The 27,132-nt window shown below is 42.3% G+C and overlaps 1 protein-coding gene across 1 annotated transcript; it reads right to left on the bottom strand.

Moving 5' to 3' along the window:
* Window positions 1-618: 618 nt before the first annotated feature.
* Window positions 619-26,195, bottom strand: TTLL12 (tubulin tyrosine ligase like 12). The gene is made up of 14 exons (XM_054281961.1): window positions 26,052-26,195; window positions 19,118-19,293; window positions 16,910-17,108; window positions 15,569-15,728; window positions 14,850-14,980; window positions 12,036-12,112; window positions 7,886-8,002; window positions 7,564-7,758; window positions 5,938-6,049; window positions 4,920-5,071; window positions 4,766-4,847; window positions 4,472-4,540; window positions 2,848-2,986; window positions 619-1,015 (listed from the first exon to the last, which is right to left on the bottom strand). The coding sequence occupies exons 1-14, from the start codon at window positions 26,169-26,171 to the stop codon at window positions 864-866; spliced, it is 1,881 nt and encodes a 626-aa protein (XP_054137936.1). The 5' UTR covers window positions 26,172-26,195; the 3' UTR covers window positions 619-863.
* Between the last annotated feature and the right edge of the window lie 937 nt (window positions 26,196-27,132).

A 27,132-nucleotide genomic window follows, 5' to 3' on the forward strand; every position in this document is an offset into this window, starting at 1 on the left:
CATACAATATATATGTCATGGCAGGCAGCAGAATTTTTTGCAGCTTGCACATATAATAGCTAAATTTCAGCCAAATGACCCTGATTTGAGGAAAGAGTAGGAATAATTCATTTCAAATGGGCAACCCACTGCCAAATACTTCTCTCTTATGCCCTAAACTTCAAAGTCCAAAGACTGTTTTCAAAGCAGAGTTTTCAAAATTCCTTTCATTCCTTTAGGTTTCTGCATTCCTGTGCTGCTCCAGACATTGCCTCCTGCTCACATCCTCAAAAATCTGATTTCTTTAGGGGGCAGGCTAAGGATGACTGCCATCAGAACAAGCTTCCTAAATGCTGTGGGGTTGTTTTCTCTCTTTTTAAATCAGGAAAACGGGATGATCCATAAAATCTTTAGTCCCATTAACCCCATAGTTCACTGCACTGAAATGCCCTATTTATTATTATTATGATTTCCCACCCACCAGAACGTTTTAGACCTTTGTATAGGAGGGGTAGATAAGAAAGAGATATACAAACCCCAACACGATTCAGTAAATTATAGTTTTAATGTTGACACAAGGAACTTGTGCAATGTTTCCCAGCAAGCAAGCAATCAGGCTACCTGAAAAACAAATCCTATATTCAAGAAACAAGACACTTTGTCAACACACAGCTATGTTTTACAGAAAGAACAAAAGCAAGACGAGGACAATGCAGACAAAGGGATTATCAATACAGTATATGGCATATTCTTCTGAGACAATTTTTTTTCCCTTGGTGATCAGTACAGAAAAACAGTTGCGTCAGCAGCTCATAGAACTAAAATATATTTCCTGCTGTTAAGCATATGTGACAAAGAAATTGATGGAGTCAAATCTCCTGTGGTTAGACAATGCGTGTCACATGGCAGTTGTCTGTTTCATCCAGAAATAAGGTGCTGAAGACATCATTAAAAAAGGTAGGGTGGTATTTGCAGGCTCTGTCACAGTCAGGATTAAAGTTCACCTCCAAGATCTGAGGCTGCATAATTCTTTTACCTGTCAAGGCAAACACAAACATTGCTGCTTAATACAAACTCTACAGAGATCCCAAATCACTATTTTTCTTTAATCCAGAAATTATAGAAAATTATTGGAAAAAGCATCTTTTGTGACCCAAACTGCCAAGCCAGCAGGATGTTTTTGTTTCAGTGGGTTGGTTTTTATTGGAGGGACAGAAGTATGTTCTACCATCATTATCCAGAGGACAATTATCCAACAGATTCTGGAACTACTGTGATAATTCAATGCCTCCTCTGGAATGAGAATTTGCAGCCATTCAATATGATCTCCCTGAATCAGCTGTTTTGCTTGCCAGTCTCAAACATCTTCAAGAAAACTCTGCTTCTCCTTTCACATTTCAGTACAAACCTTGCTTTCTTTAAACCTCCTAGGTATTTAGCAGTCCTGTTCCTTTAACTGCAGCCACCCCCATCTGCCACTTCATATCACTCCTAAAGGAAGTCAGGAAATTTAATTTTCTCTTAAAACTTCATCAGTTCTGAAACAAATGCATTCTGTGCAGAGAAAACCAAAGGATTTTGTTTATAGTCTGGTGTTGAGATTGTTAAGTGAGGGAATGGATAAGTGAATCCTTCTGATGGATAAGTGAATCCTACTGTGCTTTGCACAGGAGCAACAAATCTCTTTGTCCACAGGCTGCCCACAGCTTTACAGCATTGCCACTGGCACCACCCCTCACTTTCTAAAGGCCAGGGACCTGTGCAGCTCATGTTCAGCCAGGCATGTAATGTGAGGTTGGTTCTTTCACTGCAGTAGTTGTCCTCAGTCCAGTAATGTTTGTGAGCTGCTCTGCTTATCCCATTCAGGACACCTCTGGGACAGGTGAAACTGGATCCAGTGTGGACATAGCACAGCACATTCAACCCTTGCTCCACCTCATCTCAGCAGCAAAGGCTCCATTTTATATCTCCCGTTTCTCAATCATGTCTCTCCATGAAAGCAACTCAGTCTTCACAGCATCAGTCCCTGCAGCAGTGGCCATGGGGCACTCACCCAACACACAACATCTAATTGCTCTGCAGGCAAATGGGCACAGGCAAGCAACTTCTCCTGTGTCCCAGAGAACCCAGTACCACACAAAGAGAGTGTGCTCAGCTCTCTTCAATACTCCCTGGCAGTTCTATTCGTCTTGGCGCCTCTGCTACTTTTTTACCTCTACAAGGAACACATGTCTGAGTCAGGGACATTTACAGAACATTTCTGAGCTTCCCAGTGAGACAACAAACTATTCTGTCTGGCAGACTTTGCAACCAGTCCTCCATCCTCCATAGGTGCCTGGAAGAAAGGGCTCAGGTAGGCAGCCATGCTGTGGCACTAACATGAAGCAGCCTCACTCACGTGTTCTTGCAGAGACTTGGGAACAGCTGAATGTCAGCCCTGAGGACATCAACAGCACTGAAATGGTGAATGTGGTCCCTTCCCTGTCACAGTAAGTCACTGTGAACCGAACACTGCTCCAAGCCTGGACGCCACAGGCAATTAGATGTCTCCAAGATTTTCATAGGGAGTTGGGTATTTCAGACATTTGTTTGGGGTTTTTGTGTGAGTGGTGGTTTGATTGGATTCTTTTGGTCCCCTCCCCCGCCCCCCTGTTGTTTTGCTCTGTTTTTCTCCAAACAGAGAACAGCAGCAGCAGGGAAACAAGGATGCAGCCCAGCAGCTGGCAGCTGCATCACTCCTGTTAAGCAGCATGGCAGATGCTATCCCCACAAATTTGCAACTTCAGGTGTCAGTGGGAGGCACAGAACAAACTTCTGAAAAGGTTCACAAACATAAACAATTCAACACTCAAATAAAGAGCTTCTCACCATCTCTGCTGGTGTCCCACTTAAGCATCAAGTCAATGGCATATATTGCTCTTGAAGATGGATAATCGCAGATGCCAAGAGGGGCAGGCTTAGATGTAGCAACTTGGAACAATTCAGCAAATGCCTTAAAAATACTTGCCTAATAACAGAAAAAGCAGTGAATTCTGAATGAGCAGTGAGCTTCCATAAAACCAACACATGTTTCTAATCACTTCATTCGTGCAGTGTTTGAAAGGGCTTGTATCAATTGCCGTATACAACAGGTGAAAATCTGCACAGTACTGGCTTCCAAATGTGCATTTAGACCTAATGCCAACACAAAGAATGAACTCAGCACCAGGCAACATCCATGGACTTTTCTGGGGAGCCAATGAATACTATGGAAATCCTAAAAATAGGGCATTTAACATTAGAATTAACCCCCTTCTCAGGCATTATGCCAAGTATTGCACTTATGTGTAGAGGAGGGGAAAAAGAAAACCTAGGAGAGTTCTGTGAAAACCAGCAGTACAATTGTGAAATTCCTGCTTTTTTCCTGCCTATTCAGTTGTAGTCTTGCTTTGTTTTGTTCTGTTCTGCAATGAAAAATCTTCTACCCATTTATACCCCAAAGAAAGGTGGGGTGGACATAGAAATTTGAAGAATGTATTACATAGGTGTTTCGAAAAACAGTCAGATATCCAATCTGGAAATGAAATAAACCAGGAAGAACACAGAGATGTGAGTTTTAGCATTGCATTTATGCTGCAGTGAATAATTCCCTCTATTTTCTGTACACTGTACTACTTTGGGTAACCTACAGGGTGTATTTTTACATCTCTCTTTTCACCCCTTGTAGTCTCTTTCAGACTATTTTAAACCCTGTCACAGTCTGAGTATACAAGGATCTAGTTAAAACAAATGTGAATTAATCTAGGAAATCAAGTCACAGTTGGATAATTTATGAACTTTTGAATGAATATGCACATATAAAGGCTCAGCTATCATTCACTCTGTTTCTTCCAGCTCCTAATAAATATGGAAGAATGAAAGAATTCAGTTTTGTGCATGTTTCTGAAGTAGCTCTTCACATTCAGCTTTTTCTTTCAAGCACAAATCACAGGAAAAATGAAAATCAGTGAGAGGGCCCTCATGTGCCTTCCTGCATGTTTTATGGAACTGTAGTATCTGGAGCTTCCTTTTTACAGTAAAAAGATGCCCTGGTATGAGAGAGCCATCTGTGTTCTTGTGAAAAGTCATCTGTGCAAGGAGCAGGGACAGGGCCCTGGCAAGGCTTCTAACAGAGAGAAGCTGGGGCAGCAGCAGAAAACTCTGCTTGAGAGTAGTCAGGACTGGCTGTATTGCTACGTCCAACATCAAGAATTATCACAGTGCAGTGTGATCATGAAGTAAAATTCTCAAATTATAAAATACAATCCTCTAACAATCAAGTATTTGAGGGCAAATTACACAGTTTGAAGTAAAGTTTAACATATGATCTCCTTTGTGATCCACATGAAACATGTCTTCTAAGAAAAAAAAAATCCTAACAACTCAAGACTTCTGGAAAAGCTGGTTTGCTGAGTATAAAAAACCCAAAACACATAATGAACATTTACATGAGAAAGATGAGTTGCTGACTTACTTGTACTGTTGTCCAAGGATATTCAGGATATTGTTTTTCAAACAGAGGAATAAAGTCTTCACAGTGCACCTAAAACAGTTCAGTAACATCAAAGGCTGACTTGGTCAGGAATGACAAGAGAACAGAGCATCAAGTATATTTGCTATTCATACAAATGCAAGTATTTGCTTAGGACTTCAGGTATTTTGAACACCCTGTTGAAGTGGATGTGAAACAGGCTATTTGCTAACAGCAAACAGCAGAAGATTTTCTACCAACAGAAAGGGGAGGGAGTGTTTTGTGCAGTTTGCTCACCTGTTTCAACGTCGCACCAGGAGCGTAATTCATGACGGTGAAATGCTTCTCGTAGTCATCAAAGTCATCCAGCGAGAACACCCTAAGGAACAGAACAACTCCTCAGTTTAAGGGCTCTGTGTCAGCAGTGCAGCCTGCGAGGGGAGGGCAGCACCTGTTGGAGAAGCGCAGCCAGAACACGTCGTAGCTGTAGAGCCGCAGCGGCTGCACCGAGCGCAGCAGCACCACGTAGCGCACGTCGAACTTCACCTGCCCCACGTCCTCGCGCTCAAACAGCACCGGCTCCTCGATGTACTTGCACACCACCTGCAGCACAGCACAGCTCAGGTGAAATGCAAGTGTCACTGCATCTACAGCACAGCATGTGAGACAGCTCAGGTGAAATGCAAGCGTCACTGCATCTACAGCACAGCACGTGGGACAGCTCAGGTGAAATGCAAGTGTCACTGCACTTTGGTGACTTAGGGCAGCCCTGCCTGCATTTCAGCTTTTCCTCAGAAAGGTGCACAAATAGACAACGTTGCTTTTGTTCACACTCTGACTACAGGGTGTGGAAACATGGAGGCCAGGATGTTCTCATTTTTAAAAATCACAGATCTCTGGTGACCTTGCTGTTTTGCAACAATTGTGAAGCAATTCTGTGTGCATTTCTGTACCCCAGAAAACACATGCAGTCCACATGTCACCAACAAATGGTGCTGAAGCAAGCTCCAGAGCTCACACACAGTGAGGTACAAGTGGATGCTGCAGGCTCCCTGTAAAAAGCTCCATAATTCATCTCCTGTTGGCAAGGGTGGTCCTTTGTGCCACTGAGCAATAACACCAACCAGGGGACAGAAGCAATCATGTTCCCAAATTGATGAGCAATGCTAACTATAGCCAGTGTGTTTGTCTGCCAGCCTGAGGACTGGCTTTACAGCAGCACCACACTGGAGTACCCCTCATTGCCAGGGCAAGTTTTATTCTTTACGTAAGGCAACATCAGGCTCTGAGTTTATCTCTGCAACAATTGGAGTTTACCAATTTGCAACTGAATCTGCTCTGAACTGTATGCTTATGGCCAGCATATGTATTTTGAAGAATAAATTTCCTTTGTATTTTCAGACCTTGTTCTATGAAGCAGTTTTTTCAGCTCTGCTTTTTGAATCCCATTCAAAACCATGCCCTCTCACCTTTGGGCTGCTTTCCCTGTGCCTGATGATACTGTTCAGATTGTTGGTGATGTGGGTATCCAGGCTTCTGGCCAGGTTCCATGGTTTGCATATCCAGTGATTATCTTCTCCTCTGGGAGAGAGAGTGAGAGTGCAATACCTGTAAGTATCCACCTCATTCATCCGGCTGAATATCTATTTGGCTGGATACATGTCTTCTCCTGAAAAAATACTTTATAAAGCTGTGGGCTACACTGCAAGAATTAAGACTTCTGCTGACAACTGGGAGGAGTAGGTCTTAGGAATAAGGGAGAGAAAAGGCAGTGGTACCTTTCACAATTTTTTTTTAGTTCGGGCCTAACTCTGTCTCACTGTTTATCTCCTTCTACTGCATCTGACTCCATCAAAAGGGGAAAACAACCCATCAACAGCATCGCCGTGAACATGCACAAGCAAGTCACAGTGTGGAACTGTTCTGCCAGGAGCCTGAGGACACTCTGGCAGGGTAGTGTGCAACTTTCCAAGTTGGTCCCTACTGACACCTCAAAATCATTCACATTAAATGACACCAGAACTCATCTCTTTGGGAAAAAACCACAGAGTTTATCAGCAGCTCACATTAAAGGAAAATAAAACCACACCACCATTGTCTCACTTTCTAGCCCCCAGACACCTCCTGGGGCAAAATTCTTTGAGATATCCTTGAGAAAATCCAGCAATATGCTGGTCTTTCCACCTATCTTTTCAAGTCAGGACAGGGTGATGCTTGATGTCCTTTCCTCAAACTATTAAAGTATCATAAAGTGAGCTAAAGATAGCATTTAACTTCTGTTTTGTTTGTTTGAAAATTCCTACCACCTCCTTCCCACTAAGCTTACATACACACTGCATGCACTGTCAGTCCTTGATGCTGAAAAGGAATTAAACCAAAGGGACATGTGGCAGGTGAGCTCTCTCCTGGTCAATGCCAGTCCATAAGACATTATGTGTAGCAAATAATGGCCAAATGAAACACCTGGCAGGTGTCACCATAATAAACAGACACCACCAAAGCAGCAACCTTTCAACCACAGTACTCCATGCCAGACAGAGCAGTAGTTAATGCTCTCTTTCTCTCTCACAAGAAGAGAAACCATAATTTCCACCCAAGGGAGCTGCACCAGCAGAAGTGTGGATTTAAAACCCTAAAGCTCCACAACTGCTCCAGTCTAACAATAATTTTACTTTCATAACCTTACAAAACCCAAGTACTTTAAACATTTTCCATTCCGGCTTAAGTGCAAGAACAACTGCTACTGTTCCCTTGAAATAAAATCCCACATTTGTTGCAAACACATTTTGAGGCTCTGTATATCTGTTAAACACAAGAGGCAAGATCCTGACCAGGAAAAGAGCAAAGGACTTCAACTATGTATTCAAATCACAGTAAAGTTTCTGGGTTTCAAACTGTATTGCTTAATTACTTTTACCTAAAATAAAAACCTAAAAAGTCTCCACTTTTGAGGTAAAATTCACTTGAATATAAATGCAGGAAGAGCTAAATCATGGTAGTGCAACAGCTGCCAAGACAAAAATGTGGGCTCCTGGTCTTTGAGGAAAGCAAGATCAAGACAGGACAAAACCTGGGGAAAAGGAAACACAAGTCACCTTCTGTCACGTTGCTGGAAGCAGCTGATGAACTGAGGCAATTCTGTCTCGAGGTTAAAAGTCCGAGGCAACCACCTGGGCCCATCTGGTCCTCCAGCTCGCCTGGCAATGGATGCCAGGCAGTCTTTGACAGTCAGCAGGTTCTCACATGGGAACTGATTCACCATTACCTCTGGCCTCTCCTCACTCAGCTTCCTACAATGCAAACAAGTGCTTGGTGAAGGGGGAAGGCTGGGGAGGCCTTTGGGAACACAGTTTTTACAGCAAAGAAATTTAAAAAGAAGTATTATCAGGGGAATAATGAATCCTATAATTAATTAACCTATAATCTTTGAAGTGTGAGAAGTTGTAGAGGATGTCTGCCTCTCCCTCGTTGTCTGTGAATACAAAACGGGGATGTGTCAGGCTGTTGAGAACTTGAGGAATGTCTGTGAAAACCCTAGAAGAAAGAAGCACACAAAAGAAGAAAAATGTCAGTTTAGTTCCTGAAACTGATCAACTAATGCTTGAATAGAAAAAAAACTTTTATGTTTTTCCTGTATACACTCTCTGTGACAATCTCTTCTTGATTCACACAAACAACATAAATTGAAGTGGGATAGATAAAAAACTTGTGAGAGATTATCTAAAAATTATCTATTCTGAGATAGAAATATCAAAGGTAGTTTAGCTCTGACAGCTTCATAAAAATGACAGTTCAGAAGATGATGACTAAATCCCTGACACAGAAGCAGTAACATGAATTCACTGCTCTACATGAAATATCCAGAAATAAGAGTGGCCTTGTGAATGCCTTCACTCCTGAAAGAGCTCTAAAAATCAACTTGCTGTCACCCACATGAAAGAAAGTCATAGGAAATCTTGTCAGCTTAATTCTGTAGCTGCAGAAGATTATTTTTGTTTGTTCAGAACTGTAAATAACCCAAACATATGAAAGTAGGTACATTAGGTATATGCTGGGATTACAGAAAACTTTGAGGCTGGATACAAATTCCCTCTCAACCTCATTTAAAATCATACAAAACACCAACCCAAACCTCACATACATTTCAGAATGTAACCAAGAATGAGGTAAATTATTGTGTATCTTAGGAAAGTTCCCTCTCAAATAAAACCAGTGACTTGGATGCTAAAATAAGCAGATAGAAATAACGGTTATTTTGATGACTTTATAGCTTTAAGTGAGGCCACTTAATTCAGAATTCAGCATGTTAACTCAAAAAGCAAGACTGTTTTTTATATCATTCTCATGGTAAGGAAACATTTGAACAGAATAAAAAACCACTAATTTTTTCCATGAGAAACTACTCTATTCTTCCTTCTCTCCAGATCTATTCTTATCAGTTGTAGAACTTTCCTCTCCTCCTCCACCACTAACCAACTGGAAAATATATTCCCCTGAGACACTTCTCTAACTTCTCTAAAATGATAAACTGCAGAAATAGCCCAGTCATAGGGGGAAATAAATTCTTCAAAAAGCAAAGTATGTAAGGTGCTTTGCATAGCTGTGTGAGATATTACAATATTTATACTATTTATGCTGAAGCCTGTAACTGACAGAGCTGACTTCACTCTGGATGAAGGCAATCAGCCTGTTGAAAGAAGCCACCAGTCCTTCCTCACTGTTGCAACAGAACAAAATTAGTATTTCCACAGAGTCCCACTAGCATTTCTTCCTGCAATTTGTGGCTTCTTGGCTTCTCCTTGTAAGTCTGCACACAAGGGGAAAGTGTAATACCAAATGTACTGGATCCACTACAAGTGCTGCCAAACCCACAAGCTCCCCTAACATCCACTGGTTTGGAGCAACTATTAGTCCTTGCTGGAGCAAAAGGAAATCAAAGTGGTGACCTAAAGATAAAAGGCCAATTATATAATGCTGTAACAAAGTCCTGAAGCATCCAAAATCTACACACAAATAGGCAAGAAAGAACACATGCAGCAAAAGAACCACTAAAATTGATGTTCAGAAAATTCCAAACTGGTTCTTTACAAACACACCCTACAAGTCACCATCCTGCAAAGATCCAGTGTCAGAGCACTCAGGATTACATATTTGAAGACTTGCTAAAACGCAGCACAAAAGAAACAGGGGAGCTCAATTTAGCTTTAAGTGCAAGAACATCATTGCAATAAGATGTGGGAGGTTAAGATTAGAGAGGCAATAAAGCCATTTCATTTGTTCTAAGGTAATACACTGGTAATGTCACAAAAAGATACAGACAGGTAAGGAATGCACCAAGTCCCATTGTGGCTTTGGCAGAGGGCAGAACACCTCCACTGCAATCCTGTGTTCTCAGCCAAGCTATTCTGGACCTTTCAGTCCAGTATCAGTGGCACACTGAACTAATGAAGCCAGCTAACCATGCCTCCCAAATGATGGGTCTTTTCCCCTGAAGTTTTTTCCCCTGGTCTCACTGAAGTCCTGGTAGGGATGCTATGAACTCTGGGATTAAAGATGACATTCAGTGAAATGATACAAGTAAGATAAATATGTTTAGATGTTACTTAACTTGAAACTTTAAATATCTAAAACTAAGAAGCAGTTATGAGAATCAACTCCCACAGCACAGAGCTGACAAGGCCAACCAAAATAAAGAGGTGCCTCATAACAGCTCTTTGGACATTTTAAAACAGTAACTGATGTAGCTGAAAAGAAACATGAAAGAGAAGATCAAAAGAAACAGAGATGATCAAGCCCAACACCAACTGGAAAGACTTTCCCTAATAAATCTGTCTTTGAAGCATTTAGTTCTTAGATTCTTTTTTTCCATTCAGCAATCAGCACAGCTGGATAGAGCAATCTCCCTAGGGCAGCAGTTACTATGCTACAAGCCCTAATTAAACCTATAAATTTGCTGTATCAAACTACTTGTACTCACTCCCCTGCTTTTTAGAGCTCAGATTAAACATTTATTTGATCTTCCACACTCTGTCTTAACTCTGCTTGGATACAAGATGCTAAGAGTTTGTTCCAGGTTCTAAACTTTGCAGCTTAAATGTCTTCTGAATCCCCTAAAACAGCAGCAAACCACACAGGAGAGCACAAACATTATTAACAGGCTACACCCATCTACCCAGCTCCACATGTTCCCATCTGTCTGCCCAGGGTGACAGCCCTAAAACCTTTAGGGAAAGCCAAGAGCACTGGAAGGCTGCAGCTCCCACTCAGTCATCTGGACTCTGAGATGCTGCTCTACCTGTGGAGGAACATTAGTACACAAAATTCAGAGCTGAGAGAGACCTTACAGCCTTCTGTCCAGATATGAACAAGATAAAGGAAAAGGGAGGGAAGCCCTTAAGAGTACATTGACTGGGTGTGGATTAAATTTCTTAGAAGAAAAGCAGGAAGAATTTCATGTGCTTCCCCCTCCTTCCCTGCCTAATGTGAGCGCCATTCTTTTGAAATGTAAGATACAAACTAAAGAGGTAAGCAGTGATAAATATGTGTTTCCCAACACCCTAAGTGTTGCTTTCTGCCTCTATCAGAATGCATCTGCGTTTGACTCCTGTATCTGAGTACATCAGATGAAAAGTATCAGCTTCTGCTTATCCTCACAGTCATGTAACCAGAGATTTCAACTACAAATGAAACCTTGACTACCACTGGCCTCTCCACAAGAAGTGACTTCTGATTCTCAGTAGTTCTTCTCAAGTAAACTTCATCTAGGGAGTAACAAATCAACACAAGAAGCTGGTGTGTGAGTACACCTACCAAATACATTTTCGTGCAACTTTAGCATTTAAGTAAAAGGTTTCAAGCAAGAACTGTGATCCCAGTGTCAGAGCACAAACATCCCGGAGTGCAACTCACAGCACATGCTAAGCAATGGTTTGTCCTGGAATAAAACCAGTAACAAGACAGCCTGGCCATGCAGCACCACAGTTTTTGCTCAAAAAAATCCCTTATCTTTGCAATGTTCTTCCAGCTTTCTTCTGAAATGGTTTGACAGCACACAGCTCATTTTTGTAGTAAACACATGCCCAATCTAAAACATGCCAGGTTTTTATAGGATTCTTGTTTGGTAATGCCATCTGAACAAGGCGAATAGTCTGTTATACTCACACAGCACAGAGCAACCCCTGTGGACATACATGCTATAATGCAGAAGACAAGTCTTTAGTGTCTCTTCTACACCTTAAATCATTCCTAGTGAAAACAACACTGTGTAACTTAGTGTTAAAACATGATGCAACTTTTGCAACTTTTCTTTCACCAGAAGGTGGCACTTACTAAAAAAAAGAAACAAAAAACCAAACTAAATTAATTTTTTAGAAATTATGTGAGTGACAATTCATTCACTTTGAAGAATAAATCCAAGAGCAGAAAGTCAGAATTTGAGGCAAGTGGCTCCATATAAACCCACCTTTAACTTGCCTCAGTTCAAAGATGGAAAAGGCTGTTCAGCCTGAAACACTGCAATTACTGCACATAATGGTGGTAAGAAAACATTTTGTTTGTGGATACGTACTTGAAAACTTTGTCTTTGGCATAAACTGGCGGATTGATTGCTACAGGAAGTTTTTCCTTGTTTTCTGCTAAAATTGCCTAGAAAACAGAAAACCACAAAAAGTTAATTCCAGGCAGAATGAAAGAGTTAATTTCATGTCTTACTCCATTCTCTTTGGTGCAAGTGAATTTCAGCAAAGTTACAATTCCATTATGTTGTGTACTATGTTGTTCAGAAAACAAAAAAATCAGTGCAAGAACAGAGGCAGAAGGAAATCCTAACAGTAAAAAGGAGTAAGAAATAAGGCTTCAAGACCAGAGCACATCAACACTGCTGAATAACCCTGAGAAATTCTTGTCTCCTAAACATGAAAAAAAAATTCCTCAAATCACAGCCAACCATATGCAAGACAAAGTTGTTGTATTTCCAACAAAATGAAAGACTGACCATTTAGTTGTGATACTCTGCTACAGATGTCTAAAAAAATTATAGGATGTTGGAAGTCAATTCTGCTCCTGTGAAAATGAGCAAAATGTTTTTTGCAGTCCTCAGCAGTAACCATGCCTGCAATGTCTCTCTCCATCCTGTACAGCCCCCCTCTGACTGCTAAAAGGAAATACACTTCTGCATCCCTGCTGATGCCCTGCAAAAGGAAGCAGCTCTCAGAAACTCTGGGACAGGAGAAGTACATCTTGAGAAAGAAAAGCAGCTGCTGCTGTGCAACAGCTCTTTGAATTCCAGCTGATCCAGACTGTCATAAATTGCAGTGAGGTGTCTGTCCAGCCACATATGCACTTCTTTACCTTTAAGGTTGGTATAGCAATAAAATCCTGCATAAGTGGAAAGACAAACAAAACCACAATGGTAATCAAAGATCTTAGACATCACCTTCTGAAAACTTGTGAGAGATTACCTAAAAATTATCTATTTTGAGATGGAAATATGAAAGGTAGTTTAGCTCTGACAGCTTCATAAAAATAGCAGTTCAAAAGATGATGACTAAACCCCTGACACAGAGGCAGTAACATGAATTCACTGTTCTACATGAAATATCCAGACTGGGCAGGAACAAATACACAATAATGGTTGCAGTCACTCCAGAAAAAGAAAGGAGCCTGTACTTTTAAGGTGAGAAGATTACAATTCTCAGAACCGTACCAGAGGATGCATTACTGTGTTTTTTGCAGCTCAAACCCAGGGAGCTGTTGAAATCTCCCTAGTCCCATGAGATACTTCCTCCATCCCAGACATTCCATTAGAAGCTGCCTCCCCTGACAGTTGCTTCTGCAATCAGTGCCCCATCATCACCCACAGTATCATCTAAGTTAGTTACAGCCTTTGTGGTCCGTGTTGGAAACCGGAATTGGATAACAGAATAAAAAACAGGTATCAAAAAGTTACGCCAAAATGTTGCTGAGTTGTCACAGCAACTGGGATTATTTTACATATAATGAGAACTGTCAGTAACATGGTATCTCTTTCTGGCTGTATCACCTTTCTAGCTGTATCTCGCTGTATCTCTTTCTAGCTGTGTCACCTTTGGTGTCTAGGGATGTGGCATGCCCTGAGCCACTCCTCACTGTTTTGTCACTAGCTGAGACTTTCTTTCACTCTAGAATGTCTAGCAGTAAATGAAAGCTCTGTTGGTTGGTTCTAGCATCAGTAGAGCTCTCATCTGCCCTCAACAGCTGAGTGGCAGAGACAGTTTTAAAAAAAAAAGCTACCTTGAAAAGATGTTTTTAAGGTAGAGTGGTAAAGGAGGATTCTGGACTTGTTTGCCACACAGCTCCTTAACTTGACCCAATCATACCAAAACAGAATTAAAACAAGCAAAAGTTGCCTTTTCTGAGACCAAGGCTCTTTTACCAACAGAATACATATAAGACAAACTCTGGGTGCATTGCTGTTCCTCTGTTAATGCAAAGTACAGCTCTTCCAAAAATGCAAAATCACAACCAATCCATCTGCCTTGGGTTAGAAGACAGCCCAGCTATTATGAGTGCACAACTTTACCTAGCAGAAGTAGATTAACTTCACTTCTGATTAGATATTGTTAATAACAAGCTGGATAGAGCATTTTCTGCTTTTCATTCACCATAAAGAAACACGGGGTTGGGGTTTAGAAGCTATTGTAATACTTCTAATACTTCAATACTAATACTATTGTATTTTGAATGCTATTAGTAGCCAGTAGCATCCTCACAAGTATCAGTTTCCTCATTTTTCTAATAAGTGAATCTCATGTAGACATTGTTCATGACAAGGAGATTCCAAACATTCATTTCACATCCTTAAAATATCCCAAACGTTTATTAGAAAGGAAACAAACTGAATCAGTACTTTAGAAGAGTGCCATCAACTTAAAAATGTTTCTGCTCCAATATTTATTAGTTCTAAACCACAACATAGCCCAGCATCCAGTCTGAAAAATTAAACTTATCTTACAATAATAAAACAAATCCTTCTGTAATTCAAGACTGAACAGCAATGCTACAATAACAAATTCAATCAATAAGCCTAATAGGCAATGTATCAAACATCTACCTGGAAGATGGATGCCTCATATGAAGTACCTTGTAGTGTGCTTATAAAAACAGCCATGCAATACAGCAATAAAATATTAAAACTTGTTTATGTTGCTCAGTATTTAAATACTTAACTAGCACATATAAGACATTTCTTGTCTCACTGTGCTTTGAATTGTTTTTTTATTTTAATGGCTGTCCTTTGAATCAGTCTTTAAAAAAAGCAAAATCAGAATTCTTGCAATGCTTTTCTAGACTCTGCCCCTTCTTAAGAGAGATAAGATATGGAATTAACCTGTTAAAATCATACCTGGTAATGCTCATCTGGTGGCTCTGGAGTGGAAGAGCTGACATCCAACACTTCAGGTAGCCAGGGTAACAAAACACACTTCCTGATCAGGCAATCCGTCTCCCCGTGAGCGTAATCACGAGTGACCTCATCTGCACCACAACCGGGAGAACCTTTAGGAACTGCCTTTCATTTCCCACTGATAATCTTCAAATGACAGCTGCACAGTCAATACCAGCACAACTTTTGTTATTTCAATGAAAAAGTAGAGATAATTAATGAAACATGATGAAAGAGGTATTATTTAGGATGTTTATCTTCACGTGATGGAGGCAGAGGGTGGCCCCTGATTCAGATTACAGGAATAAATCATTGGCCTGGTGTTTCCCAACTTTCAGAGCCCGACTTTCCGACTCAAAGCTACAAACACAGATTTTAAGGGATTTTTTTTAATCCCTCAGATGACTGAATTTGCAGTTTCACTAAGGTAGTGATGCAAGATTTAAATTCTCTGTCAATAAAACAATAGCAACATTTTTGGACTGCTAAAAGGTCTGTACCCTAAAATACAGAAATATTAGACAAAGAGAACTTTTACATTTGACACTGTTACAAGAATGCAGCCATTTTGGTCTTGAAACATTTGTTCTACTGTGAAATGTTCAATGATTTTGTAAGAACTGGCCCATTTTCTATTGCAAGCTTTAAAGAAAACCCCAGCTCCTCAGACACACACTCACCACCAGTTTCAAGGTCTCTCAAAGGCCAGAGAATCGTGTAAGCAATTTGTTGAGGCATATAAAACAGAGGTGCTGCTGCAAAACTTGGCTGGTCTGAATGCTGAATGCGTGATCCAAATTCATCCATGATGTACCAGACAGGAACCTTCTCCTCTGCAGTCTGCATGAATAAACAGAGGGGGATATCTTGCACACATGGAGTGCAGGAAAAGCTCCATGAGACAGAGGCACTGCCAGCACCCCTACATCACTTCTCAGATTCCTGCTTCAGCCTCCTCTTTCTTGTGCTACTGCTATTGCCTACCAGACCCACTTTCCCTGAACCAAACCAGCTGCTTAAGACAGCTAAACCAGCAGAAGGCTGCTTGGTAGGATTAGTTTTCCTTCAGTTTCTCTCAGAATCAGTCAGCTAAAAAGTGTCTGAAGTTTAGGTGTGAAGGAGAGCAACACTGCCACCTGCAACAACAGCTGGCTGCAAGTGTGGAGGCTGCATTGTCAAAGCGCCCCTTCCTGCAACACTCATCACGAAAAAATCCTGAATGAGAAAATAAACTTTAAATTGCTTGGTAACACTAATGTGGCCTTTTTATGGAGGCAGAAATGGAGCAGAGAGAGTAGACTTGAGATATTTCCTAGAAAAGTGAACAGAAGAAAAGTTCAGCTACAGGATGAATTAACTGTCTACTGCAAAATCACTTTTCAAGTAGTAACACAGATAATTCCATTTCACTCACAACTTATTCATGACAAATTGAGAAACAAAGAGATAGGATAGAAAGACTCAGAGATACTGTTCATATTTCCCTTTCATTTAAGGAAAAAGTCACACTGAATCCCCTTCTCAGGGATTTTTCAGACCTGATTCTACTGTGAGTTAAATTTGAGCTTAAATGATAAAGATGACGAGTCCAGAGAACAATCTCAAGACCTTGAGCTAATAGGGGCAGTCTGATTTTGCTCCCACTTCTCAGGGCTAGCCCTGCCCATCCTGCATAGGGCTGAGGCCAAAGAATTCATCTTTCTCCTCTTTAATTCAAAAGACTCAAAAAAACATTGGAGCTCCAATACAAACGGTACAATTGGTTTTCACCTGCACCCCAAGGGTTGTATTCCCTCAAAAATGGCATGTGTGCACTTGAAGTGTTTGAAGGCTCAAGACACATTTGCACAGTGCTGAAGGACTACAGAGGGCAGGGTGACCTTGTGTAGTCTTACCCACACACCCTAAAAGCAGCATCTGCTCTCCCTCCAATGACAAAGAACACCTGTAAGGACCTTTGCTAATATTCATGTATTGGAACATATCCACCCCAAAATTTTTAGCATGCCGCACAGTCTTACCCCTTGAGAGAGCTGGTAGGTCTGGCTGTACTTCCACATCTCCTGCAGCACGTGCTGGATGCTGCCCTCGTCGGGGATCTCTCCGTGGAAGGCGATGCCCATGAGGTTGGCCATCCTGTGCAGCAGGCCGGGCACCTGGCGCAGCTGCTGCCGCGCGTGCTCCGCGCGGAACGTCCAGGCGTGGTCCACGAGGAACACGCTGCAGGAGAGTTGGGGTGGCACCACAGCCCGGGTGGGGTTACACCCAGGGCTCTCTCACACACAGACACAGACACACACACACTCTGAACAAATGCTGCCTTTCCCTGCAGATGGTGTGATAGCTAATCGGCTCTTAGTCACAAAGTCACTCCCTGAGCACACACCGGGGCATTGCAGGAGCAACTTTCCAGCAGTAATCTACACTCTGGTTTTGCTCTAGAGAGCTTATGGTGAGCAAACTTATGGTGAGAAAACTTATTAGTGAGCATTTCCATGAAAATGAGAAGCAGATAAAGAACAGGCACTCAGTTTATGAGCTTATTCCCTTTAAAAGCCAAGAACACAAATGCCTTCCCTTTTTATCACTAGGAACTCTACTGCAACAACCTGATATTCTTGCCTTAACCAGGAAAACAATACACTGTTTTGAAAAATTACTTGAGGACCTTCTTAGCCACAGGGTTTGTGATATCTACTGTCATCTATAAAGCCTCGTGGAGAAGTCTGATCATCAGAAGCCTGTATGTGCTATTAAAAGAAAATGAGCAATAAGTTTAGACTGTTTCCATTAATTTTGGGTTTTTTTTCTTTGGGTAGGGGTGGGGTGTGTCACCAAATTATTTTTTAAAAAAATTGCATCGCTTAAAAAAATTACAATCTAACCTAAAATAAAACCATACATATCTGGCACAGCTTCCCTTGACAAGTTTAACCCTTGCTTAGGCTGCATGACTTTTAGAAAAAAACACAGTTTTTCAAACAGAAGGGTTCTTCACATTTTGGTGATATCATCTGACTGAACAATTGCAGAGAAAAATCTGAATTCTACTTGCTAGCAAAATCCCCACACCACACAAAATACCCTCCACAACACCTATATTTCAGGAAGCTAAAAACATGTTAGCTGTCACATAGGGCAAATATGGTTGAACAATTATTGTATCCCAGATTTCACACACACATGAAACCTCACTTAATTTTAAAATTAAAGACTCCAGAGAATGCTAAGGTCAAGCTCTTTCAAAATGTTAGCAAACAGGTGTATTGGTGTTCTGCTCCCACATTCAAACACCTGAATGCTGCAAAGAAGCCCAAGATTATCACAGGAGCTGGTTCTGAACTTGATAATTCAAGTGTATTCTCAGATTTAGAAAGGTGATTACTTAGGTTAAGGCAGGGGTATAAAGGCACATACCTATGAATCTTTGTTGGTTTTACTCATCAAGCTTAATTTAATTTTTTCGATTTTGCATGTTTACCAAAGATCTAAAAAGTATGAATGGTCTCACAGAAATTTTACAGAACTGAGCAGAACTGAACTTAGATCTCCAGCAGAGATGACTTCATCTCACTGCTTTTTATTAATGTATGACAAATACCCTGCTCTATATCTGAAACGAGTAAGAACACAAAAAGCAGTACTATAATATAAAGTTGTTTCTTACACAACTTTATATAGTCTTATACATGCTTCCTAGTCTTACACTCATGACAGATAAGCTGATTGTCAGCAAGAGAACAGTAATTTGATATATTAAATTCCACACACATGCACATGACCACTCTTGAATTGTATTTCAGCCAACTGAAGGAAATGGAAGCCCAGAGAATATTACTGTGAGTACCTTCTTGGCATGAGGTTTGTGAAGATCACAAGTATTTCTTTAGTTTTTTTTCCACAGGCACACAGTCTTGCAGCTACAAAGGTTTGCTTTATTTCTGCAGAAATCATTTCAAGGTTGCCTTTTCCTTATTTTCTCCCTGAATTTACTAAAAACCAATTTCTAAGTATCTTCCTGCATGACTGAAAAAGGAACTACATTAAGATGTTTGTGCTCCCAGTACCCTTTGCAAGGGGTGCTTCATAGCATGCATATTTCCTCAAACATGCAGCTATGTCTTAGAGGTGGAAAAGAGGATTTCTGAATAGGTTCCAACAAGTCTCAAGGCAAGTCACTATTATTTTAGGCTCAAAGACTGAACAATATTTTCAAAAACACAACTCACCTATTGGGATTAGAGGCCTGAAGTCCATTCTCATTTGTTACAATAACTTTGAAACAAGGTTCATTTCCAGGATTTGGTTTCTTTTTAAATTCTTCTTCCATTTCTTCATCAACTTCTTCCTCCTCATCCACCTCTTCTACTTGCATTATTCCAAAGTAGTCACCAGCATCAAATATCTAAGATGGAAAGTACAGAAAATATCATGCAACTGGATAAGATAGAACTCTGATATGCACAAGGAGACACCTGCAGACATTTCTTCCCTGTAATCTGACAAAAAAAGGCATTTTTAACTTAAGAGATGAATGAACAACAGTATTTATTCTTTCACATTTTAACAGAGCTGTTTGTTTGGGAAGTTTCTTTAGTCAATATTGGCAGGAAGCTTTGTTGGTTTCTTTGGCAGCAGCAGGTCTACTAATGATGGTCTATCAGTTTAACACCTCATTAAGAATTTTAGAGGCTGAAAACAGAATACCCTTGCTCAACCTTTGCTAAAATCAGTAATTTAAGACCTGCAAAACCGAGTGTTACCCAGGCTCTACCACCACACTAAAGTACATTAAGGTCCCTGAAGAAAAAGAGCTTTTCCCAATTGAGTTCTGAACCAGTTGAGAAATCTCAGCCTGCTTCTCTCTCTTCTTTCCCTGCTAAAGGAACTATCAGTGCTCACTCATCCCCAGGTAAATGGGAGATTCCTTATACTGCTATATATAAAATTAAGTTTCATACACTTATGTCTACTAAGGTGCTGAAAGGGGTTTGTTTACATTCTTGCCCACTCTGGATGCAACAACTCCATCCAGAACATAGAGAAATGAGGGCAGTCACCACACAGGGCTCCCTTCCCAAACAGTGGGCTTGCATATCTGGCAGAACTAAGACCCTGCTGACAACTCTCATCATTTCAAAATGAACATATGTTTTCAGGAAGACAAAAATAGGTAAAGCCTCCAAAGACTGTTGAAAATTTTCAGAGAGAATTATTTTGCTAGAATCCCTCACATACTACCTAATAAACCAGGCATGGGCAGACAGATCATTTGCCTCAATCTAATATGACTAAAAAGGTGCAGGGAAGGAGAAAGCTCTAAAGTGTGAGCTCTCGAGTTACTGGTTCAACACTCCAAACCTGCAATGGTTCAACACAAAGCCTGCAATGCCACATCATTAAAATCATTACTTCTATATATTGACAACTTCTTAGCTGTAAAATAGCAGTGGCAGCAACAAGCTTTCATTTGTTCAGGTGAGTGTTTCTACAGGACAATTATTTTTGCTAAGCCTCAACAGGAAGGTGATGAAATCAACTCCACAACTGTGAAGAAAGGGCACCTAGAAAAAGCAGACAGTTGCTCAAAGAGGGAGTGTCCACCATTACAGGGAGAAAGTCAGCAGGACAGCAACAGCTACTTCGCATCTTAAGCCACAGTTCACAGATCAGATCCAAGTGGAGAAGTATCTGAAATTCCCTTCTGAGGAACAGGGGATGGCATTTTCCTCTGGGATGGCGGAAGCAAAGAGGAGGGTGCCATGTTGGATAAAAAAATCATAGAATGTCTTGGGTTAGAAGGGCCCTCAAAAGATCATCTTGGCTCCATCCCTGCTGCCACGGGCAGGGATGCCTTCCAGATGCTAACAATAGCTAACAGCTATTAGCTGTTATTAGCTAACAGCTTCTTAGCACACAGCTTCTTAGCTAAATGCTAAGGAGATGCTAACAGTATGTTGGCTAATACATACATCTTTTTAGGGTAAAGAAAATTACTCTCCAAACAAACTTACTAGAGATTAAAGCCACACCTATTTAAAAAAGAATAAAATCAGAAACTTAGTTTCTTTCACTTCGGCAGGTATCAAAATAGCAGTTCCAATTTATTTCTAGTTTTCCAGTTGCTGGAAGAGGATGACATTACTCAGTAGTAAGCAGTATCAAAACCTCTTGCTGTTCTAATAGTAGCTTTCAATGCTTTTTAAAGTCTCTGCATGGTTGCCTTGAAAATTTGTAGTTATTGAAATTCATGTAGCTGCAGGCAGGTCCCAGCAAAAGGAAGAGCCCTGCCCTGTGCTCACAACTAATTTTTGTCAGATTGGCTCCCAGCTGGATGAGCTCCCTGGTCAGGTTTAGGGCACAAATGCTAATTCCAGCAAAAGCAGCGTGCCAGCAAATACGTTCCTCTCTTCCCTGAAGTGACACTTCAGTGCTCCTGCCTGCATCAAGGGCCACCCTCAACAACCCCCTTAGCCAGCAAGGAATTGACAGACAAGTGAGTGGGAGCCATCAGAAAATGAAAAGTGTAAGTGGGAGCCACTTGGCATGTGCTGCATCGTGGCACTGGGTGTGCTTTCCACACTTGGCTTTTGTCTTGAGGAGTTTGTGAGAGGCACAGGAGGCCAGCCATGGCTGACTCAGCCTCAGCCTCCCCTCAGGACAGGCTCCACCCGTTTACCAAACACCCGCAGTGAATATCGAGTTCCTCCACAACACTAAGGGGAAGCTGTTGCGTTTATATTTTTATTTTTTTGTATTTAATATCATCTCAAGACTGAAAAATGAAGGGATTCCGAATGCCCTAAGCCAAAGTTTGGTCTTTCCCTCTGACAAATTATCAGATACACGAGGCTGTAGCAGTTGGATTTAGCAAAAAAATCTCCAATTTTAATACCTTTACAGAATTATGCTTAATGAAAAATTTCTTCTAGAGAATTTCTAACCACCTAAAAGTGAACTATGTGTACTCCTCACCCAAAGCAAATCACACTTCTCGCAGCAGCAACAGCTCAAGACCACCTTAATCAGTGGCTTTTTGTGAGGGTTTTGCTGTTTTTAAACTCACAGTTGATAATACAAGCAGTTCAGCAGTTCACTGATGGGTTTGGCAGAAGCACCTCGTTGTCAGTGTGGATACACAGACAGTTTTGTGTGTCCTCTCTTCCTCCCTCCCTCTGAGCCAGGCTGTCACACTGAACCTATTAACACAGCAGCTCCATTAAGGGAATCTTAAGTAAGCTCCTTAAGCACAAACCAGCTGGATAACATCACACCACCAATCTGAAAAGTAATCTCTGGCTTGAAGCAGAACAGGGAGAGCTCACATTAAGTATTCCACCAGTGCAACCAGTAACTTCTAGACAGCAAAAAGGTACCAACACATTCCAGTGGCACAACTGCTTGCAAGCAAAACATGTTTGGGCAAAAAATCCCTCCCTCTGCACGTTCAGGTACAGTTCCAACCCAACCAAGCCCAGCAAACCGCAGAACTTGATACCAAAGCAGGCACATGTCACAACAATTACCACACAGGCATCTCTAGCAAATTCCTTTAAGGCACACTGCAAACTGCTTTGAAGGCCACAGGGAACCTCTGAGCAACAGGCTGCCTTCCACTGCTCTGGAAATAAAATCTAGCAGTATTATCATGCTGCACTCCTTCTGGTAATTAATTAAGAGCCTCCATTTCTAACTGGGATGAAACTCTAAGCAGTCTTTTGCCAGCAGCATCTGAGGGCTACAAAAATCTCCCTGCAATACAGAGAAGCCTGCAAAATAACTTAGTGTATGGCTGGAATAGAAAAAGAAAAGATTATGAATAAATTAGATGCAGGCACTGTATTTTCCAGGCTTATAAACATACTATACAGCTTATCCAAGAGCATAAGAAACATCCACTACACTAGAAACACAATTATAGTGAATGATTACACATGCATATATTTTATTTTTCAAGTTTCTGCCAGAAACACAAAAAGAATCTCCTCCCAACAGATGCTGAATGTTAAATGCAAAACGGATAAAGGCAGGTTTACCAACCAAGCAGTTACACCATGTTTTGAATGAGCAATCCAATTACATAATGCTCTCAGAAGGAAACCTGCTCCAGCAGATCCCAAGGTAAATTAAAAAAAAAACCAAAACCAACCAAACCCTCCACTTCTCACAGGCTTTGGTGTACACAGTGGAGGGAGGGTGCATTCACTCTCGATCTTGAAATACACGACAATGTTGAATAACAGCTGCTTGGGCTGGGTTCTAGAGGTATTGATGCAAGAGATATTTTTATCTCTATTATAGATGCAAAGTTTTCAAGTTCTATGCTAGAAAGTTTTAATCTTTGCAACAGGTTATGACAAAGGAAAAATTCCTCCCATTTAACACATGTCACAAGGAACATCCTATGTTCTACACTGCCCTGGGGTCCCCTAAGTTATACTTTATTACCTAGATTCCCAAAACCATTTCACCCCTTCCCCTCACCTCCTTTTCTTTCTTTACTGCTGCTCCTCCAGCCATTCTGCATAGTCCAGTTCTAAGTAAGGTCCTGTGACTCTGTCTCTACCTCCTCAAGAGGTTATCCCAGTCCACAGCACTCCTCATATTAACTTTTCCTGGACACCCCAATTTTCTCCAGATCCTTCTTCTGGGCAAAAACCAGAAGTTGCAGCAGTAGAGACAAGCACTCTGAGCAGCTTGCTTTATCTCCCAAAGCTCACTGAAATAATTAAGTCTCTTTTTCCACACACACTGGGACATTCAGTACAGAAGAGCCTGCTCAGCCACTACTGCAAGTAAAATGAAGCGGCAGGAGCAGTCTGCTGCCTTAGGGCATGTGCTTTCTTCCTTCTGCCTTTCCTCATCCCAGCCTCCATAAAAACATCTCACTCTATTGTCCTACCTTCTCAGTGTCACACTCTCCCAGCAAAGCTGCTAACAAGCAAGGATCTCAGCCACAGGTCACAAATCTCAGGCCTGCATTAGGTCACAGCACAGGTTCAGTTTGCTACCTCCAGCTTCACACTGGCATGTGGAAACATAACAGCTCTCAACTTTGGGTTTTCTATACTGCCTTCTGTTCCATCCTCTTCCAGGACATCCCTTCTCATACCCTCCTACCTAAGCAGGGCAGCAGATATTCTGGGGTGGTGTTCCCAGGGGTCCCAGGATGAGGGAAGAGACGAGGATCTGACTCCATGTTTCAGGAGGCTTGATTTATTATTTTATGATATATATTATACTAAAACTATACTAAAATAATAGAAGAAAGGATTTCATCAGAAGGCTAGCTAAGAATAGAAAAAGAATGATAACAAAGGCTTGTGACTGACCAAGACAGTCAAGACAGCTGGACTGTGATTGGCCATTCATTAGAAACAGCCACATGAGAGCAATCACAGATGCTCCTGTTGCATTCCACAGCAGCAGATAATCATTGTTTACATTTTGTTCCTGAGGCCTCTCAGCTTCTCAGGAGGAAAAATCCTAAGGAAAGGATTTTTCATAAAACATATCTGTGACAATATTCCTGCTCCAAGTTCCTTGCATGAGTACTTACTGAGGGGGGTGTAATTCCACAAGGAGTTTGTGACTGGGCATATGCTTGAGATAGTATAGATTGTCAGTAATCTCCTCTATAATAAACACACATTCCTGTTATTAACACTATCACACAACAGACTGAAAGTAGCAGGAACATAATCAGACCTTTCCTGACTATAAACACTCATATCATGACTTGCAATGCTTTTCTCCTGTTCCTACTTTGGAGCTGAGATGGGGAAAAGAAGCATTCAGGTAATTAGAAATTATTTTACCTGTACATGGGTGTACTGCAGTTCCCTCGCCTTCTCTACCATTCTATACTACCAGCTCAAACTTCTCACCCCATCTCAGCCATTTCTTCACTGCTTATCCTGCCTTCCAGCAAAGCACCACTAGTTGCTTTCTCCAGTTATCAGATCTCTTTCTCTCCCCAGGACTAGAAATTCACCTCATTCATATCTTCTTCTCCAGGTGAACTCCTCCAGTCTCCCTCAAGACCTCTCAATTCTCCAGACGAAAGGTTTTGGCTTACCTCTCTTTCCTGCCTCAGCTCCTTGTGCCTTTACTCCCACAAATCAAAGACAGCTTTCCTCATCACTGAGGCTGGGTTGCAGATGTGCAAACAGAAAAAAACTGTCTAAATACAACCCGTGTCTTTACAATCTGTTTAAAATCACTCATTTTCTTGTCTTTGTTTCTCTTCCCTTTCTCACCACAAAGCTCCAGGAAGCAAGCAGATGGTTGCTACAAAGGAGAAAAGGGATACTCCACCCTGCAGTGTGCCTGTGCCTCCACACTCCCTTTAGCTCAGGGCCAGGGGCCAGCTTCACCTGAAGAGCACTGCCCAAGCCAGGTAACTCATGCACACATGACATGAGCTGGCTGAGCTCTGCACAATTGTAAGTGACTGACCACAGGGCAGATCTGCATGGAAGTGAACTGGAAAAAAAAATTAAAAATCAGGCAAAAGCTAATCCAAACCATAATGGATTAAGATATGACACATCCTTAGTCTAACACTACTACGGCTGCTGTTTTTTCTTAACTCTCTTTAGCATAAAAAGCGGAAGGGTTGAGGACACTGTCCTGCATTTGCCTGGGACAGAGATAATTTTTTTCTTTGAAGCTGGTAGAGTGCTGTGGTTTTTTCGATTCATCACCTCTCTCCAGTACTGTATCGCTAGTTACGAGGCTTTCCAAACACTTCCAAACTTCACGCCGACAACAAAAAGACGAAATCAGATATGTACAATACACCTGACGTCTTTTACAGCCCCGAGCTGCAGTCTCGGTAACACAACCCGTACCGTGCCTTTCCCGCTGTCCCCTGCTAAGCAACACCGGGACTCTCCTCTCTTCTTCGCCCAGGGCTGCAGGGGCTGCCCTCAGCACGGCTCTCCACGGCCACTGCCACTGCCACGGCCGCAGCTTGTCCATCTCGGGGCTGCCCCCTCAGCGTGGCTCTCCCCCGGCTCGGGGCTGCCCTCCGGGGCTGCCCCCTCAGCGTGGCTCTCCCCCGGCCCGGGGCTGCCCCCTCAGCGCCGCTCTCCCCCGGCCCGGGGCTGCTCCCTCAGCGCGGCTCTCCCGTGCGGAGCCGCCCCAGCGCCGCTCACCCACCTCTCCGCGCAGTTTGCGGCTCAGGCTCTCCCAGTATTGCGTGGGGACCCGCGATGCGCGGAGCGCGGCCCCGTGCAGGGCCACGAAGGCCGCCAGATCCTCCTCGCCCTCTCCCGCCATGGCCGGGCCGGAACGCGCCGGGCGGGGCCGAGGGCGGGCGGGGAGGCGGGAGCGGCGCTCGGGGCGTGCCCCGAGCGTTCCCGGAGCCGCCGGGGTTCGGCTCTGGAGCGCGGTGGGAGCCGTGGGCCCCGGGACCGCCGCGATGGTTTCAGACACCCTGGAGGAGAAGGGCCCGGAGGAGGCTTCAGTCTGCCGAGCAGATGCGGGTTCTGCTTCTCTTTTGTTCTTCTTCTGCCCTTGAGCGTTAATAAAATTCACAGTGTTTGTGGTGCAGTGCTGGCCGCAAGATGTTTTTTATTTCCCCGGTATTTTAGGGACTCTTCTGGAAGGCCCCAGCCATAGCCTCTCAAGTGGGCTCCGGGTGGGATGTGAGGCATGGCAGGCACTTATTGCTGGCCACAGCCGTGGGAATTGCTTTGTGTGAGTTGTGATGCTCAGGAAAAACATAGTGTGAGTCATTTATTGAATTAAAGCTTTTTTATTTTGAACATTGACAAGGAAATTTTAATATGTTAGCCTGATTTAAACATCAGTACAAACGTCAGTACAAGAGGGAGTGTGTTTTTTGCAAGCACCTGTAGCGGAGTGCTGGCTTCTCAGTTCTTTCATTGGATGGTTTAGAAGAGATTTCTGAGAAAATCTCTTCCTTCCAAGATTTTGTGGGGAATAGCCTAAACCAGTTTAACCTGAGGCTTTTTAAACATTACTGGTAGCTTTGGCCTTGCCTCAGGTATGGTTGTAAAGCTCCAAGAGTGAAGCCGGGTGTCTGACACTGCTCAGAGCACAGGTCAGGGCTTTGCTGTGCCGCTGCTGCTGCTGGGAGCACCCACACCGCTCCCTCTGCACAATATCTGCTCCACAAACTGTGGAAATTCCTTTTCCTGCCTGCCCATCCTCAAATCAATTCAACGTCGGTGCTGCTTGCACTGGCAGTGCAGCACTGTGCTGGGAGGAGAGTCCT

Source organism: Melozone crissalis, unplaced genomic scaffold, assembly GCF_028551555.1.
Source record: "Melozone crissalis strain CALT ecotype California unplaced genomic scaffold, PUWL_Pcris_2 ptg000033l_1, whole genome shotgun sequence".
Lineage (NCBI taxonomy): Eukaryota > Metazoa > Chordata > Aves > Passeriformes > Passerellidae > Melozone > Melozone crissalis.